General features: G+C 37.8%; 1 protein-coding gene and 1 non-coding gene across 2 annotated transcripts in view; one reads left to right on the plus strand and one right to left on the minus strand.

Moving 5' to 3' along the window:
• The window catches only part of LOC101588020 (cytochrome P450 2C23-like), a 63,886-nt gene extending 51,487 nt beyond the window's left edge, over positions 1-12,399 (minus strand). Inside the window, exons 1-2 of the mRNA XM_004625546.2 lie at positions 12,135-12,399; positions 3,922-4,084 (exon numbers count right to left, since the gene is read on the minus strand). Coding sequence (XP_004625603.1) covers positions 3,922-4,084; positions 12,135-12,314 — 343 coding nt within the window. The 5' untranslated portion in view covers positions 12,315-12,399. The remainder of the gene's footprint in view (positions 1-3,921; positions 4,085-12,134) is intronic.
• LOC111815067 lies at positions 8,758-8,878 on the plus strand. Its single transcript, XR_002819875.1, has one exon.
• Positions 12,400-18,933: the final 6,534 nt, after the last annotated feature.

The raw sequence follows: 18,933 nt of genomic DNA on the forward strand, positions 1-18,933 counted from the left end.
GGGAGATGGCTCAATAGAATAAGCACTTGCCTGGCAAGTGCAAGGGCCTGAGTTCAATCCCTGGTTCCATAAAAAACAAAACAAAACAAAAAAATAATAATGATACACACTTTAAGTATATATGATAAAAAATAAAGAGATGTTCAAAAAGGAAAAAGGATAAATAGAAAGCTCTGCTATGTTTTCCACTTTGTTTAGAAAATATATTTATGAATATATATGAAATACATTATTTATGTAATATGTTAGCACAATATCTATATCATACAGTTATGTAATTTTGTGGCATAATATAAACATATTTATATATTACAAACTATGACATATGCTATGACATGCATTATATATTTATGGGAGTATATATTTTAAGTCTATTTTTTTCCCTACCACCACAAACCCAACCTTGTGGGCCTGAAGTTCTTCCTCTGAGGAAACTCCCCCCTCACAGCCCACTAGGTACTACAAGTGTGGAGTGAGCTATGTAACTGAATAAGAGGTTGCTCCTATTTAGGTAAACTAGATTTACCAATAAGTCCCTATAATTTATGTCAATAGTTCTTTTTTTAAATTTAATTTAATTTTGTTTTATTGAGAAACAAATATCAATGAGACAGTTTCAAAGCTGATTAATAGGACATTTTCAATAATTAATAAAGTGTATATTGTTATCTTCTTAGTGGTTATCCATAGGACAAGAAGCAGACAGGATATCCTGTCCAAACACTATTAGTACACCTCTTTCTTCTCATTGAATTAAGCGAAAGTAGCTGTATATCTATCCTAACTATGCTGCATATACAAATACAAAATGGTCCTTCCTTTGTATCCCCTTTTTCTTGTTTAGCCCTGTCAGAGATGGGTATTGTATTGGCATCTAAATACTATAGGGGCTTGCATTCAGCAAAACAATCCAACACAGTGCAGCAGTCCACAACAGTAGTGGGTTATCCGCAGAAGTTGTTGTATGTCAATAGTTCTTACTAGATTATACACACCCTCGCAGGTGAGAAATGAGAGGCTGTTTATTTATATAATTTACAATACAAGAATATTGTAAATTATATTAAACTTTGCATTTTAGTGAGTGAACACTGGTACCTACCACAATACTGGTCTGTGGATCAAGTAAACAAGGATTGCTATTAAGGTGATATATGTTTAAAGATTAAGGAGCTAATCAAAAGATTGAGTAGTTAGCAGGGAATGTTTTAATAACTTGATTAGCTAGAAAGATATTGTAGGAATCCACAGTAGAATATTATAGTTTTCAAATATGCCAGAAAGTCATTTGGTATTTCAGCAAATGTTTCACTTAGCAAGGAGCTACGCACTGAATCCCCTGCCCCGCCCCCGGCCCCCCGTGCTGCATCCCTGAACTCCAGTTTCTGTGACTGTGACCTAGCTCGGATATAAGGTCTCTATAGGAGTCATCGCAAGGAAATGAGGTCAGAGGGTGGCCATGCAAAAGTGTTATTACTGCCCTCATAAAATAGAGAAATTTAGACAGAGACCCACACACATGTAGGGACAATATCACAGGTGATGCACCTCCATGCCAAGGAGCATCAAAGACTGCCAGAAAACAACCAGAAACTAGTGGAGAGGGACAGGATAGATCCTCCTTCATGGAAGGAACTGATCCTCTACTGTGAAATAACCAAGTTTCTTTAAGAAATTTTTTTTTTTTTTTTTTGTCTTTTTGACATGAGGTTTGCTATGCACTTCCAGTCAGCCTGGCCTGGAACACACTTTGTTGCCCAGGCTGACCTTGAATTCCCAGCATTCCTCCTGCATCAGCCTCCTGAGTGCTGGGATTACAAGCATGTGCCACCTTATCCTCTTCCAAAGTTCGCTTGTTCTAAGCCACCCAAATGTTGGTGTTTTATTTTGGGAGTAGTTGGGAACTGATAAAGAACAGAGACAAAAATACAGATGAGGGGCTGGGGAGATAGCTGGTGCCTGCCTGGCAAGCGCAAGGTCCGGAGTTCGATCCCTGGCATCACATGCCATCCTGACCCTGGAACCCCAGATGCACCATCCCAGGCCTGGGACAAGGCGTGGTGGTGCACGCTTGTAAGGCCACTGCTAGGGAGGCTGAGACAGGAGGATCACTATGAGTCCAAACTGAGTGGTGAGACCCTGTAGCCCAAGATAAAATAAAATATAAAATATGGATGAATGGTTTCAAGTTAGGAGAAGGAAGAGCTGAATGCTCTCACTATGTGTGAGTAAGGATGAATGACAGCTTTAAATGAAACTTGGAACCTATGTTTGCCAGAGTTGTAAAAACCTGTTTGAAATGAATAATTTCCTCCTCTTCAGTTTAAATTATCCCAGTAGCTCCATCTCCAGTTAAAAATTAATTGCAAAGAGCACATAAAGCCAATCTAATCAACTTGTTCGGAAGGCAGTGGAAGAAAGGCTTGGGGGCTTCTTCAGTTGAGGTTTTTTTTTTTTTGGCAGAACTGGAGATTGAATTTAGGCCCTTGCGCTTGCCAGGCAAGCCCTCCAATCTCCCTGGCCCCACTTCTTTAGTTGAAAAAAATATACCTTAACCTTGAGAGAGCGTGGTCCAAGGGTGCACACTGCATTGTATTTAATGAATCCTAAATATGCTTTGGAAAGAGTGTGTTTTTATTTCTCTTGGACTTGCAATTTTATATGGTTTGAAGGAAACTTTCAGGTGTCTTAAACTTTTGGTTGTGAGATATATATGAATATACGTAATACATATCTAAGTTTTGAAATATAAAAACAATTACCTGTGAAGCAGTTATTTGTGAAGGACCAGAACATGTCTAGTACCCTGTGGGTTACCTCCCTCCTTGCTCCTCCACCAAACAGGCTATTATTGAAAACAGTAATTTTCATATCAGGTCATTTTTTGCTGCCATTGCTACTGTGTTCCTGCATCTGTTGCACCATGTGAAACTACACCCCGATCACGGCTTCTCCACCTCCCTAACCCGAAAACATTTTATTTTACCAATTCATTGGCATTTGGTAACAGCTCTTACTGCAACAGGTTCTCAGATTATTTTTGTCTCAGTTATGTTTGCAGAAAGAGCCTACAGGGGACTTGGAATCTGATTTTGATGTTCATCTTAATGGAACTACAGAGCCTCTGCTATGTAATAGTTTTTTTCTGATCCTTGTCCCTTGTTTGTGGGTGCTCTTAAACCCTTAGGATTTTCCAAGTATTAGAAGTGCCTCTGTTATTTATGGGGGCTCCCTGGAATGTGCTGAGTTTAAACGAAGGAGATGACTTGTGGTAAACCTCTTTTTCATTTCAAGATGACACCTGGCTATGCCAGAAAGAGCAACCAACTAGGTTTAGAGTTGAATTAGTGCTATCAACCTGTACTGCTCAATCCCAGGGGTCGGGGTGGCTGACCAGTGAGTCAACCAATAATGCTTAGGTAATGAAATCCCAGGAAAAGTTCTGGACAACAAGGTTCAAGTGAGTTTCCTGGCCTGTGAATATCAATTTGCAAAGAGGATCATGCATTCTTGGTCTTAGGGACAGGATTCAGAAGCTCTGTATTTGTAATCTTTGAACAGTCTTTGCTGTATGTGTCTCCTCATTCCTGCCCTTTATATAGCAAAGCTGTGATTCTAAGTAGACAGAGTTCTGTGATTCATTCTCCAAATGACTGAACTCGAAGCAGTTGGTCAGAAGTGTGAATGGCCTGAGAACCCCTAAACTTGTAGGTGGCATCTGAGGGCATTTTGTTGCATCTGTAGTTTTACCCTATGTGGCCTGTGCTAACTCTGGGTAGTTTTAGAACTCCACTGCAGTACTGTAGCATCTCGTTAGTTGCTTAGTGTAGAACAGACACTCATTAAATTAGTTAATTAGGTATTTTTTCTAAATACTCAGGTGCCAAAAAATATTAAACTATATTTTTATTTGAAACATACCATATCCTTTCTGGGCTTCATCAATGATTGGAAAACGTCCTCTGCCAAGAAATTCATCGCCCTGATTGATGAGGGCTTCCTTCACCACATTGTATCCATGTAAGACCACAGTACGCCAGGGTCCAAGGTACAGGGTATAAACAGGCCCATGCTCTTTGGCCAGCTGGAAAGAGATGTAAGCACTTGTGTAAGTGGTATTGTGAAATCTCTCTGTTGGAGGTCTGGGTAGAAATTAAGTTATAATTTTACATGTGGCTTAACCTTTGCTCTGTCAGGTTCGTTTTAGTAATTCAACCTGTGGCAGTCACAGATCCATTATTTTACCTTTATGTTTACGTGCAATCATTCAGCAAATATTTCTTAATCATCTATACTAATTTCAGATGCAGTGTGTAGCCTAGAAACCATTCATAAAACTTAGTCTAATGAAAGTAATAAGAAAGAAGCAGCCAAAGAAACTACATTTGCAATCTAGATGGAGCAGAATTCCATGGAAGTGATAAAGGGTGCACTAAGGGAGTAACTTAATAAAATAGCTAAGAAAAGGCACCTTGGAAGAGGTAACATTTAAGTTAAAACTAAAGATAAAGAGGAAGCAGCCAGCATAAGGGCTCAGGGGAGAGCTCACTACGCAGGTACAAGTCGTATTTTTATGGATGCAGTATTCAAAGAAGAAAAATGGACTAAAATAGCCAACAATTAGATGCTAGCTTTCAAATCTATTTTACTTTCATGTGATTGTATTAAAAGTAGACATTTGAAATTGGTTATAGGGACATGTTCAAGTTTTAAATAAATTATGTTTTAAAATACGCTTAAAATTCATTTCTGGGGCCGGGGAGATAGCTCAGTTGAATAAGCGCTTGCCTGGTAAGCACAAGGGCCTGAGTTCAATCCCTGGCTCTGCAATAAATAAATAAATAAATAAATAAATAAATAAATAAATAAATAATTCATTTCTATATCCCCAAACAGAAATAAGTAGAAGAGAATTTTCATAGGCATATAGCTCAGCTTTATTTATTTATTTATTTGTCTTTTAGGGAAGGGTCTACAGGGTGCTCAGGGTCTCACTACTAGATCGGACTTGTAGTGATCCACCTGTTTACAGCCTCCCAAGAGCTGGGATTACAGGCGTGCACCACTACACCCAGTCTCAATCGCTATCTCAGCGCACCCTGGGGGTGGGGCCAGCATGGCAGGCCCGGGGATGGAACCCCAGCCCCTGAGCCTGCTTGCAGGCATTTAATCCACTGACCTATTTGGCCAGCCTTATTTATTTATTTATTTATTTATTTATGTCCTCGGACTCATAGTGATCCTCCTGTTTTCAGCTTCCCCAGGCCTGGGATTATAGGGTGTACCACCACATCCAGACTTGGTGGCCAGCTCCAGTCCCTGTGCTTGCCTAAGCAGGCGCTTATTCTGCTGAGCTATCTCTCTGGCTCTAGCATCTACTCATTTACCTACATCTGTGCCCAGGTACATAGTCTTCTGTTAACATGACTCTTGATTCTCCTTTTGAAAAAGGGTAGGCACAATTGCTCAACTTTGGCACTAGTTTCTATTCCTTCCAAGCTATGGTGACACGGCATTCCTCTTAATAGCAAAACTCTGAAAAACTTGTCTTCATCTGCTATCTGTAATTTTTCTCCTCCATTCTTTTTTGAAACCACACCATTAGTCTAGCTTTTGAGGCTACTCTGCTGAGGTTTTTATGCAAATCTCTGAAATTCCTCTCCACTTTGCTACATCTCATTTTATTTTACCAATCATTAGCATTTGACTCTATTAAAATACTCTTTGGATTGTACGCTTCTTTTGGATTCCAGGACATTTCCACCCTCTTGAGACTCCTCCTACTGCTTACCCCCAGTTCTCTTGGGGACTTCTTTATCACATCAACCACCAATAAGTAGGAGGATGGCCCTGGACTTATGACCCAGTCTGCCCATTCTCCGCATGACCACACCCAGTCTAATGGCTTTAAGTCCATCTTAACCCCCAAATTTATACATGTAGTTTGGGCCCATCCTCTATTGTAGCCTCATGTATCCAATTGCCTAGTCACATGTGCATGCAGGAGATTTCAAAATAATGTATTAAAATTGAGATCTTCATATCCTCTTTGCCTATCTCTCCTACATCAAACAGACAGAAAACCTGTCTCCTCTGATAGTCTCTCCTATCTTACTTTAGTAGCACATGCTCAGCCAAAGACTTAGGGACCATTGTTGATTTTTTATCTTATACCCCATATCCAACCCATCAATAAATCCTTTTAAATCTACCATCTAATAGAGTATATCTAGAATCTAACCACTTTTACCTGCCTTAGTTATTATACTGGTCCATGTCATTCTTATCTCTCCTGGATTATTGTACAGGTGGGCTGCTTCTGTCGTATCACATTTATAATCTGCCTTTCACTAAGTCTCAAATCATACAGTGAAAACATGAATCCTATCATGTCACTCCAACTGAAAATTTTTCAATGATTTTCCATTTCTTTTAGAATATACAAACTACAGCTCTTACAGTATCTTTTACACTTTAACATTATACCCTACTTTTTCCCCTTTGCAGAACTCTTGTTTTATCTGCACTGATCTGTTCTCTTTCTTATTTCTTTAAAAAAATAATTTTATTGAGAAAGAAATAGTAATGAGACAGTTTCAAAACAGGTTAGTAGGACAGTTGATCTGTTCTTTACAAGGCCCTCTGCCGCAGCATTTTGAACCTTTATCCCTTGGCATGTTGTCCCTTTTTTTGATAGTGACCTTATGGCCTACCCTGTTTTCTTGAAATCTACTCTTAAATATTACCTTTTCAATGATTTTTTTCTTTGGATTCTCTGTTTAAAATGTAAATCTCTTGACTTCTATCTGTGGCTTGGCATATAAGGAGCTTGGACATTTTTATTTTCTATTTCTTTCTTTTTGAGACAGAGTCTTGCTATGTAGTACAGGCTGGTCCTGAACTCACTGTGTAGCCCAGGCTAGCCTTGAAGGCACATGGTGATCTTCGTGCCTCTCAGTTCTTCTAGTGTGGGGATTATAGGCATGCACCACCACGCCAGATTTGGGCATTGTTATTCTTACTAACATTTTTTTTTAAGAAACAAACTGAAAAATCAACAATTTTCTTAAAACTATTAAAGAAGGAAAACTCTAAGGCAAATTTCTGCTCTCTCCCCAAATAGAAAGAGAGAAATACAGAGAATCGTAACTAGTGAAAGCAGAAACCTCCATAGGGAAATCAGGAGAGGCCAGGAATGAATTGTAATGGCCAGATTGCTAGATGTTCAGTGTGGATAAATCCAAGAGTTAAAAACTCCTAGAAGGAGGGCTTGGTGTTGTTGGGGAGCTTTGCCAGATTCGCACAGTGAATACTGGAGAAAAATCTCCTTGTTTTTCTGGCAGGAGGAGGGAAAAGTTAATCAGTTTGAAATACAGCAAAGCATTCTGGTCTTCTTAACAATGTCTTCCCTCAGGATAAAGTATTTGACCACACCTAACCTACTGATGTTTTATGAGAGGCCAACCAACTAGGGGAAGGAAAATACAGTAAGATCTTTTTTTGTGAGCAAGATTCATTCTAGAAATTTGCTTTTAATCCAAATTACTTGTATATCAAAGCAAATTTCCCCATAAGGAATATTGGAAACTCAGATGCTTTGTTCTACAACCCAAAAATATTCCTGTGACAATGATTACAATATTGTAATATAATGCAAAATAAAGAAAATACAAAATTTAAAGAAAATAAACAAATTAACCTGCATTTATCTTTGAAAGCTTTCAAGACTGGTGTGAGGGAGATGAGAGAGGAGAGTTATTGTGTAGGATGACTTTTACTATCACTAAGGGAATCACTGCTGACTACTGACTCATGAAATCTTTTTCTTTCCATGCAAATATAATAATGGAACCTATCTGGTTTTGCCTCCTTTTGAGGATTTTGCTGATATGTGACATAGCATACAATCCTGCAGCAAGAGAATCAATGGCTCCTGTAAAGCTGATCTCTGAGAATAATCACAGCCCGTTCTTACATGCTGGAGTCCTCTGCCTAAGCCCAAGAACAATGGCCACTCTGCTCAGATGCAGCACAGACCTGCACGGTCACAGAATCCATTGCTGTGGCGACGTAATCAGCCATTGCCCTCCCTTCATATCAACTCCCCTCCTTTGCGTCACCCCACTGAAACCAATCTGACTAACCCCCTACCCTATCCATAAAACATACAGCTCAGTAAACTCCACTTAAGACTCTCCTTTGGAGTTACTCTATAAAGTCTCACCCAGAACCCCCAATTTAGGCTGCTGTGTTCTTTACTGGGTTGTCATTGATTGTCTATATATATAGAAAGCCAGAAAAAAAAATCATTAACAACAAAAACTCCTGAAATTAATAAGTAATTATGGCAAGATCAGAAGATATAAAGTTAATATGCAAGAGTCAATCACTTCCTGTACTAGCAATGAACAGTGGGTTTGAAATTAAAACAATTCACTGGTGCCGCCAAGATGATATACAGGAATAAAAGGAACAAAATATCTACAGTCTTAGACAAGGAAAACTCTGATGAAAGAAATCAGAGAAATATTCCGTGTTCATAAGTAGAAAGACATGATATTTTCAAGGGTCAGTTCTATTCAAGTTACTCTATAAATCTGAAATAATCCAAATGAGAATATTAGCTATTTTATAAATATTGAGAAACTGATTTTTAAAAGCTTACATGGACAAACAAAAGATTCAGAATAGTGAATATGATACTGAAGGGCCAGTACTACCTCACTTCAACTTCGCAGGAAGGTATAAAGAGTTTGAGGCCTCTTGGCCCACGGGAGTAGGGGACTTTTCTCCATCAGTCGTGACCAATATCAGCCTTGGAGAATCGCTGTGAGGACTGCCACAGATGAACAGTCTTGTCTTCCGAACTCAGACATTTGTAGGATATTAGCAAGACAGTACAGAGATCAATACAACAGGCCCCCAAACAGACCCACATAAATATACTTAATCTTTGGCAATGGAAAAAGAGTTTTTTTCAATAAAGGATGGTAGAACAACTGGACACTCACATGTCCCAACCCCTAAAATCTATACACTAACTTCATATAATCTTCATAAATATTAACTCAAAATGAATCATAGACTTACTTGGAAAATACAAATTTTACATTTAAAACATTTACACTTGATAAATATCTATTGAGTCCATTCTTTGGGAAAAATATATTTTAGAATCTGGGAATATTGCAATGAACAAGAATGGGAAAAAAGTGCTGTCCTTTCAGAGAGCAGGGTAGTCAGATAAAAACATATCAGTCATATATACTATGGTATACTTTAGTATTATAAATGACATGGGAAAAATAATGGAAGGAAATGCAAAAGAAGTATATTTTCTAAAAAGATTTTACTTTTTTCACTGTTTTTTCTCTTTTATTGGATACAGGGTCTCACTACGCAGCTCAGACTCACAGTGATTCTCCTGTCTCAGCCTCTCCAGGGCTGGGATTCCAGGCACATGCCACCATGCCTGGTTTTGGGGCTGGCACGGTGTACAGTACCAGGATCAGACTCAAGTCCGTGTGCTTGCCACACAGGTGTTTAGACAGCTGAGCTATCTCCCCAGCCCTGATTTTACTTTTCAGGTCATTTATTTTCACAGCAAAATTCAGCGGAAAATTGCCAAATAACCTTTACTCCCACTCATGAATAGGACATCTCACCTGAACAAAGTATTTGTTACAATTAACTTTATATTTACAAACTTGTAGAAAATAGTGGGAGAAATCTAGGTGTCTCGGTATATGGCATAATTTTTTAGAAATATCAAAGGCTAAAGCCATGAAAAAACCCCTAAATTTCTCTAAAATTAAAACTTTCTAAGTCAGGTGTGGTGGTGTACCCCTATAACTTCAGTACTGGGGAGGCTAAAGCAGGATGATCATCACAAATTTGCGGCCATCCTGGGCCGTGTAGTGAGTTCAAGCTTGATCTATACAAAGAGACTTTACCTGAAAACACGAAACAAAAATTCTGCTATATAAAAGACTCTCTCAAGCTGGGCATAGTGGCACATGGCTGCAATCCCAGTACTCAGGAGGCTGAGACAGGAGGATCGCTACAAGCTCACAGCCAACCTTGGCTGCATAGTGAGTTCAAGGCCAGCCTGAACTACTTAGACTGTCTCAAAAACCAAAATGAACCAACCAAACAAACATGGTCACAAGAATGAAAGGACAAGCCGTGAGCTGGGAGAAAATATTTGCAAAAAACATATCTGACAAAGGACTATCATTTAAAATACATTAAAAATTCTTAAAACTCAATGAGAAAATGAACAACCTGATTAAAAAGTAAGCCAAAGAAAGTCCTAAAGAGATACTTTGCCAAAATAAATCCATAGATGGCAAATAAACTTGAAAATGTTCTGTACTTCACATATTATCAAGGAATTAATGATACTGAAAACAACCAAATAAAACTTTCTACCAGAATGGTGATACTGGTAAAGACGCAGAGCAACATAAATCTTCACTTTTGGTAGGAATGCAAACAACGGTAAGTCACTTTTGAAGGCAGTTCACCAGTTTCTTACAAAACTAAGCTATGCTAACCGTACAACCCAGCATCTATGTTTGTTATCCCAAAAGAGATGATAACTTGTGTCCACACAAAGAACCCGATGTGAATGTGTATATCAGCTTTATTAACAGCTGCCAAACCTGGGACGTAACTAAGATGTCCTTCAGTGGGTAAAAGTGGTGAATCACGAAATTCAGACAGTGGAACAGTATTCAGTGACAAAACCAAATTATCTGCCAAGTCATAAAAGACACAGAGGAAATCTAAGTGCTCATTAATCAGAAGAAGTCAACTTGAAAAAGTTACTGATCACATGACATCCCAGAGAAAGGTAGAACTAAGGTGACAGAAAGATCAGTGTTTGCCAGAGTTTGGAGTAAAGGGAGTGATGAGTGCGCAGAGTACAGAGGATTTTAAGAGTCGTGAAATGATTCTGGTATCTGAATGATGCATACATGTCATTACACACTTGTCCAATCCAGAGGAGGTACACTACCAAGAAAGTACTCTAATGCAAACTACAGAATCTAGGTGACAATGACGTATCAGTGTAGGTCCATCAATGGTAACAAACACTTCACTCTGGTGGCATGTCCTACGCATGCATAGGGTTAAGGGTTAGATAACAAGTCTCTGTATGTTCTGCTTAATATTGTTGTGAAAATAAATGCTCTAAAAAGTAGTCTTTTTTAGAAAATGTTCTTCTTTTGCCTTTCATTATTTCCCCCATAGCATTTATAATACTAATGTATGACACAGTATATATGTGTATATTACTGATTTGTTTTGGTTTTTATCTGACTATCCTGCTCTTTGAAGGACTGGGCTCTTTTCCTCTTTTATTCATTGCAGTATTTCTAGACTCTAAAATATAGTTTTGGGTCTGGAGAGATGGCTCAGTAGAATAAGCGCTTCCCTGGCAAGCACAAGGGCCTAAGTTCAATCCCTGATTCCATACAAGAAATAAATAAATAAAATAAATAATATATATTTCTTTCCTAAAGAATGCACTTATTAAATATTTATCACATAAATTATTTAATGCTAAACCTTATAATCAAAGAAATTTCCTGTACTGTTTCTTCACCCTAGAGGATGTTTTTGTACACTAAATTCCTGAAAACGGTATTTTTTTTCCTCGAACAGTGCATCCAAAAGTGCAAATTTGGACAGGGTAGCAGAAGTGAGCTTCATTAACTGGAGCAGCATGCTGAGGAGGAGAGGGGGGATCTCTCTTTACAAGCAACATCACAAAACCTCTCATAATTTAGTGAGGAATAATAACAATGACACATGGAAGATTTATCACATTTGTACACGTGCTGAACTTTTAGTGTTACAAGCTGGAAATTTGGGAAGTCTTTTAATTAAAATACATTCTGATGTCAAAATTTTCTCATTTGGCAGAATTCAACTAATATCTGAAGCCCAGTCTACTCCTCCCACTACCTGCTTTAAAGCTATCTAGTCTTGAAAGGAAGAGGATTATATATACTTTTGGCAATACAAAAATAAACACCCCAAAGTGCTTATGTGGTGAACACAACTTGAGACAGCCAGCCCGGTAGTCCAGGTTGCGGAAGAACAGCCTCAGAAACAGAGCCCCTTACCTTGGAAAGAGATGTGGGAACATCCTTGAGGTTCAGCTGCAGCATGTTTCCAATGACAGGAAGTGGAGTTGGGCCAGGGGGCAGCCTTGCCGCTTTGTGCCTCTTTGTCCACACTAAAAGGAAAATCAGGCAAGAGACAGAAATGACGAGAGTAAGAGTAGTGACTCCTGGGAGCTCCATTTGTGCACGCTGCAGGTTAGCAACTATTGCAGCTGCTAGCAGTCAAGCCAAGCGCAAGCACAAGTGTGCTCTGCTGGTTAAAGGTTGGTCGGAATTTTGGACTTAGAATAAACCTGGCACAGGTTCATTCATATTGCTGCAGACTGACATCAAGAAGTGCTCTTCTTACGCAGAAAATCTGCAACTTTATCTGACTGATTTTTTAAGAATCTGTAGGGCATGTATTTCTCAGTCCAGGTGATTCATTACATAAACAGCTGCACTTTATTTTTCACAGATTTTTAGAACTTCAAATAGTTCAACTCACAAATTTAAAACAAATAGATCATAGGTTCTGAGGTTTGATTTGGAAGAGCAGTTGTTAGCGTGGTTCTTCTCTGGCATGCTTTTCCTTTTTTTAAATTGAGTTACATTTTATTTTGCACAGTGTAAGAATAAAGCTATCCATTGTCTCTCAATTTTATTTCCATGCAATTATCTTTTGCATCCCTTCACGTTCAGTCTGTGTTAGCCTTTAAGTTGGACTTGCTCAAAGCAGCCTACAGCCAGATCTTATTTTTAAAATATCATTGTTAATTCTAGGACTTTTGGCTGATGAATTTTTCTAATTTACTTTAAAGACATTTGATGAGTAAAACATCATTTTGTTGTTTGCTTTCTAGATGGTCTACAAATCTTTTGTTGTTTTCTTCGTCATAGTTGTCCTTTTTTTTTTTTTTTTTTTTTGTAGTTGTCCTTTATGGCTTGGTGATCTTTTTTTTTTTTCTTTTCTGACATTATTTTCATTATGTTTCTTATCACATCCATCACAGATGAATGAACAAGCAAAATGTAATATATACATACAAAAAATGTAAGGGCCAGGGAGATAGCTCAGTGGGCACAGGGCCTGTCTGGCAATTATAAAGTCCTGAGTTTGGTTCCTAATATAAAAAGAAAGTTATTCTCTTTTTAAAATCAGAAATGAAATTTTAATATTTGCACCAATATGATGAAATGTACAGACACATGTTCCTTGTAATAAGCTCCCAACAAAGAACAAATGTTGTGTGATTCACCTTTATGAGTTATTTCAAATGGGCAGGTTAATATACAAAAAGTAAAAGAGATTACTAATAGTTGAGGGAGGAGAGTGTGAAGAGTTACAGTTTAACAGGTACTGAATTTTTGTTTGAGATGTTAGAACAATTCTGGAAATGAATAATGATGATAGTTATATAAATTGTGAGCAGGAAAGGAAAACTAGAATGAGGAAAAGGAGAAAAGAAGGGAAAAAGATATTTATGTAGCTATACAGGATGGCTTGGATGATTTTGGATGATTGTACTGCTGATTTCTGCTGGTCTATTGAAAAGAGCAGTCAGTGCTTATTTTTTTTTTCTTTTTTCCAATTTCAAAGGTTTATATCTGGTAACCTAAACAACTAATTTGATGATAATATTATGTAATACAACAACCATTGTGGAATTCCTATTATTTTGATTAGTGAAATTCTGTATCGTTTCTAATTTTTTTTCTTTTTCTTTTACCATTTTGTATTCTCATTTAAATAAAAATTGTGAATGTACTTAATGCTTCTGAATGGTACACTTTAAACATGGATAAAATGATAAATTTTATGTTGTATGTTTTATGATAAAATCTACCTACCTACCTACCTACCTACCTATCAACAGGGTCTTACTATGTAGTTCAGGGCAGCCTGGACTCACATGTAGCCCAAGCTGATCTTGAAATCATGGTGATCCTCCTGCCTCATCCTGAGTTCCAGGGTGGAGGCACATGCCTTCATACCTGACTAAGAAAATGTTAGCACTCTTAATTGGAAAATGTTATCCAATTTTATTTGCATTTAAAATAACCTATCTCTCAAGTAGCAATGGCTGCTGAGCTGGGTGGATGGCTTTGCCCTACGTTTAGCCTTTGGCAGTTGCTGGTAATTATACTTCAAGTGTGGCCGGGTCCAACCCATTTAAATTGAATACCTGAAGAGGTGTGAGCACTCTCCCTGGACAAGTAAAGCCAAAACACACTACTAGAAATAGATTCTAACTAAAAAAAACTTCAAGGGGCTGGGAGATGGCTCAGTGGAATAAGCACTTCCCTGGCAAGCACAAGGGCCTGAGTTCAATCCCTGGTTCCACCAAAAAAAAAAAAAACCTTCACATCAATTACAAACTCTCCTCATTCTATTTGACCTAAAGCCTCTCAACAAACATATACCCAGATAAAAAGGTAAATGAATAACAAAGCAACAAAAGACCCTCAAAGTGTCCTAACTCTCAAAGCAGAGTCAAGGGGTAATGATGGAGAAGAAAGCCAACAGTAGGTAGCAGAGCTGTATGAAATGATTAAAAAAGAGCCAAAGAAATTTGATGAGCTTCTTTTTTTGTAAAGAAACTACACAGAATATAAATGTTTTTTAAAAGATTATATTTAAAAAATAGATACATTAATGTAACTACATTTTGCAAAAATATTCAGGCTCCGTAACACTCAGAAATGAAAGAAAAAATCTTTTTTTCTAAAAATTAGACAACAAGCACTTGCTTAGGCAAGTGCAGGGACCAGGGTTTGATCCCCAGCACCACAGGCTGCACCGGCCCTGCCCCTGGGCTTGCTGAGCCAGCCATGGAGTCCGGGCACGGTGGTGCACACCTATAACCCCAATGCTGGGGAGGTTGAAAACAGGAGGATTACTATGAGTCTGAGCTGCGTAGTGAGACCATGCAACAACCAAATACGTTTTTTAAAAAATTTAGACAACAGACTTTTTTAGACAGTCCTCAAGATGCCGACTGAAAATGCAGAGTGACAAGAAGAAACTCTACAGCTGGACACCACAGCACTAATGCCACAAATTAACCACTACTACATGGTTCTAAAATGATTTTCATATTCAGTGTTAAGATAGCTTCAGCTCCAATCTTTTCAAGTGTGTTTTGTAGTACAAGAAAGAAAAGTTGAAGGACACACAGAAGTATTAAAAGTTACAACGAAACTATTTATCTTTTCTAAAACTGAGGAAAGTAATCATGCTAAAATTTAAAAAAAAAGTCTTACAACTCTCAAGCAAATCAAAAGGTCCTTAAAGCAAAGTATATAGATTTCAACAAATTATGTTGAAACCATGGCAGAGAGCTCATTTTCAAAATCGCCATGGAGATCTACCCTTAAATGGCTTAAATCTAGAGCAACTTCCTCTTGGCATGGAATCGCTGTAGATCTGTACAATTTTGTTAATCAGAAATGCATTACTTGAGCGCTGGTTCTTCACACCTGTGCTTGCCTGAGTTTTGCCCATTTGCCTTGTATCATGGTAGCTGGGCCCTTGAGAAGGTGGACCATGCTACTCTTGCCCTGGTCTACTTGTGTCCTGTCCACAGCAATCAACCACATTGTTCTTCAGGGTAGCGCTGGGCTCCACTTGCCCTGTCTGCCATGATGTCTCTGCTGTCTTCTCTACCACCATTAAGACTGGGTGTTGTGGTGTGCCTGTAATCCTGGCGCTTGGGAGGCTGGAAACAGGAGGATCACTATGAGTCCAGTCTATATACTGAGACCCTGTATACCCTGTTCTAAATACATAAAAAATAAAATAAAGCAACTCCTTGGAATGTAGATTTTCTTCATTTTCACCAAATTTTTCAGAATCCTTTATTTTATTATTTTCATCTTGTTGGTGTGCCTTTTGATTCTCCAACTCATAGTCCTTGACAAAAGCATTATTTTCCACAGACCACTCAACTCATCTGCTTCTTTCTTTGGCTTTTGAGACATGGTCTCACTCTGCAGGCTGGCCTTGAACTCACTATGTAGCCAGAGTGGCCTCAAATTCGCAGTGACCCTCCTGCCTCAGCCTCCCACCTGCTGGGATTATAGGTGTGTGCCACCATGCCCTGCTTACTTCTTGTTCTTTACTTTTGCCTTTAGTTTCTTGTTTGCAGTATCAGTTGAAATAGTTCCTTCAGTATTATCTGAACTGTCTCTTTCCTCCTTAGTACCCCACAGGAGTCTGGAAACTGGTGCCTGTTGACTCTGTTGATGACCAGGTTCTGCCACTTCAGCTCAGACTTGAGGTCTATGACCCACAGGTTAGCAATATTCTTGGCTTCAGCTGGACCTGCAGCTGTCACAGTACTAGCATCGGTGGCCAGCTTGAGGGAGCACTGTGTTGCCAAGGCAGCAAGCAGGCTGAGGGCTGTGGCAGCGGTGGTGGCACCAAAGTTGACCTAGGCCTTAGCCACTGTGTGCCTTGGTGGGTTGAAAGAGGATATGACACAAAAGATGAAGGAACAGACATACATACTAACCCATGTGGTTATGGAATAAACTAATAAAAAATTAGAAGGGCAGATCAAAATGGTGCAAAGCACGAATGACTACCAAAGACACAGACTCCTTAAAAAGGTACCAGGCAGAAATACCAAAAATAAAAAATTGTATAGAATTCATAAGTTGCATAAATGACTAATGTGAAGACAGAGTTTCTGAAAGTGAAAACAAAATGGTAAATCACTATAAAATATGCAGAGAAGCTTGAAAAAAGATGGGAGAACAAGAAAAATTCACCCTAACAAGTTACTAGATAATGCTAGGAAGGCTAACCCATGACTAACTGAAGTTAGAGAGAAATTAGAAGGCAGCACACATGAAAGAAAACAAAACCTATTTTCAGAAATCATAATAAAATTTTCTAAGTATAAGGAAAGATTTCAACATACATGTAATAAATGAGATTACGGAACACCAACTAACTAGGATCAAAATCTGACATTTAACAAAAATACAGAATCTTAAGAGGTGTCAAAGAAAAACAAAAAATCATGGATAAAGGTAAACCTATCAGGATACAGCAGACATCTCAACACAAACTGTGAAGGCCAGAACTTGGAGCAAAATGTTTCAAGCCTTAAAAGCAAACAACTTCCCACCAAGACTAGTATACTGTATAAAATTATCTTTCAAAATTGATTGACAAATAAGGACATTGCACATCAAAGAATATCTTAAGAGATACAGGAACACAAAATTAGCACTTCAAAATATACTCAAGAATACTAGACAGAAGACAACAAAGCCAAAAACAGTAAAACTAAAGGAAATATCAACAGAAAAGAATGTGATGATGAACATATAAACTAATCAATACCTTTCAATAATAACTCTAAATGTAAATGGCCTCCATTCCTCAATTAAAATACACAGATTGGCAGAGTGGGTCAAAAAACAGAATCCAACAGTTTGTTCCACTCAAGAAATTCATCTAACCCAAAAACAAATTCAGAGACTAAAAAATCAAAATCTGGAAAACAGTATTTCCTGAGGCCCACCACCAGTACAGGCAGAGGTACCAATTTTACTTTCAGACAAAGAAAACTTCAAGCTAAAGTTAATCAAAGAAGGTCACTACACATTAGTTAAGGGAATACACAACTTTGACAGAGAGACAGATCAACTAAACAAAACAAAACAAAAAAAATCAACAAAAATATCAGAGATAAAGCACACCTTTGAACAAATGGACTTAATAGTTATCTACAGCATATTCTACCCCACTACAAGAGAATACACATTCATCTCAGTGGCACCTGGCACTTTCTCCAAACTAGACCACATGCTACTCCACAAATCACGCTTAAATACTAAAGAACTGAGATCACCTCTATGAATATCATCAGACCACTGTGCACTGAAATAGAAATCAATCACAAAAGAAACCACAGAAAATCTATACACACATGGAAATTTCATAATATACTCCTGAATAATCAATGGGGCACAGAAGAAATCAAGGATGAAATTAAACAATTTCTGGAATCACTCAAACAAGGTTGCCAGTACAACACACTGTAACCTATGGGAAACAATGAAAACAGTCCTAAGAGGGAAGACTGCTACAGTCAGTGCTCACATTAAACAAAACCAGTGCAATGTCAAATAACTAACCTAATTATGAATATCAAGACACTCAAGACAATCCAAACCTAAACCCAGTTTAAGGATGGAAACCATAAAGATCAGAGTGAAAATTAAGGAAACTGTGGAGAAAAAATATACATCAATCTCTCTATCTATCTATCTATCTCTCTATCTATCTATCTTCAACAAATACAAGAGCTAGTTGTTTGAAAGGTTCTTTGAAAGAAAAAATAAATAAATAAATCGGTGGCTAAACTTACAAGAGAAAAAGAAAACTATTGTTCAGATACCACTGAAATCCACAAGGAACAAACCACTTCCCTTTCAGCCAGTCTTACTTGGAATTTTTTTAAGGTCTACCTTTCTATGAGACTGAGTCTAAGACAGCCCAGACTATGCCTATCTTTTTTTTTTGTTGTTGGTGTTATTATTTATTTTCTTGAATATTCTATATATAACATGCTATTTTGAATTAACCTTCAAAATTTCAGAGCATGAATGATACATAAATACAGTACCCAAAAAAATAACACAGGTTAATTTTGTTATAATTAGGACAAATACCTTTAAGATAGTAAACGATAAATCAAAAAATCTTATGCAAATATTAAAGGTGTCTTGGGTCAAATTATTTCTTAGTACAAGTAATATACCATACCATGTCCATCAATTTCTCAAATTCACAAAAGCCTTAAAA

The sequence above is a fragment of the Octodon degus genome, unplaced genomic scaffold (assembly GCF_000260255.1).
Source record: "Octodon degus isolate 3935 unplaced genomic scaffold, OctDeg1.0 scaffold00010, whole genome shotgun sequence".
In the NCBI taxonomy this organism is placed as follows: Eukaryota; Metazoa; Chordata; class Mammalia; order Rodentia; family Octodontidae; genus Octodon; species Octodon degus.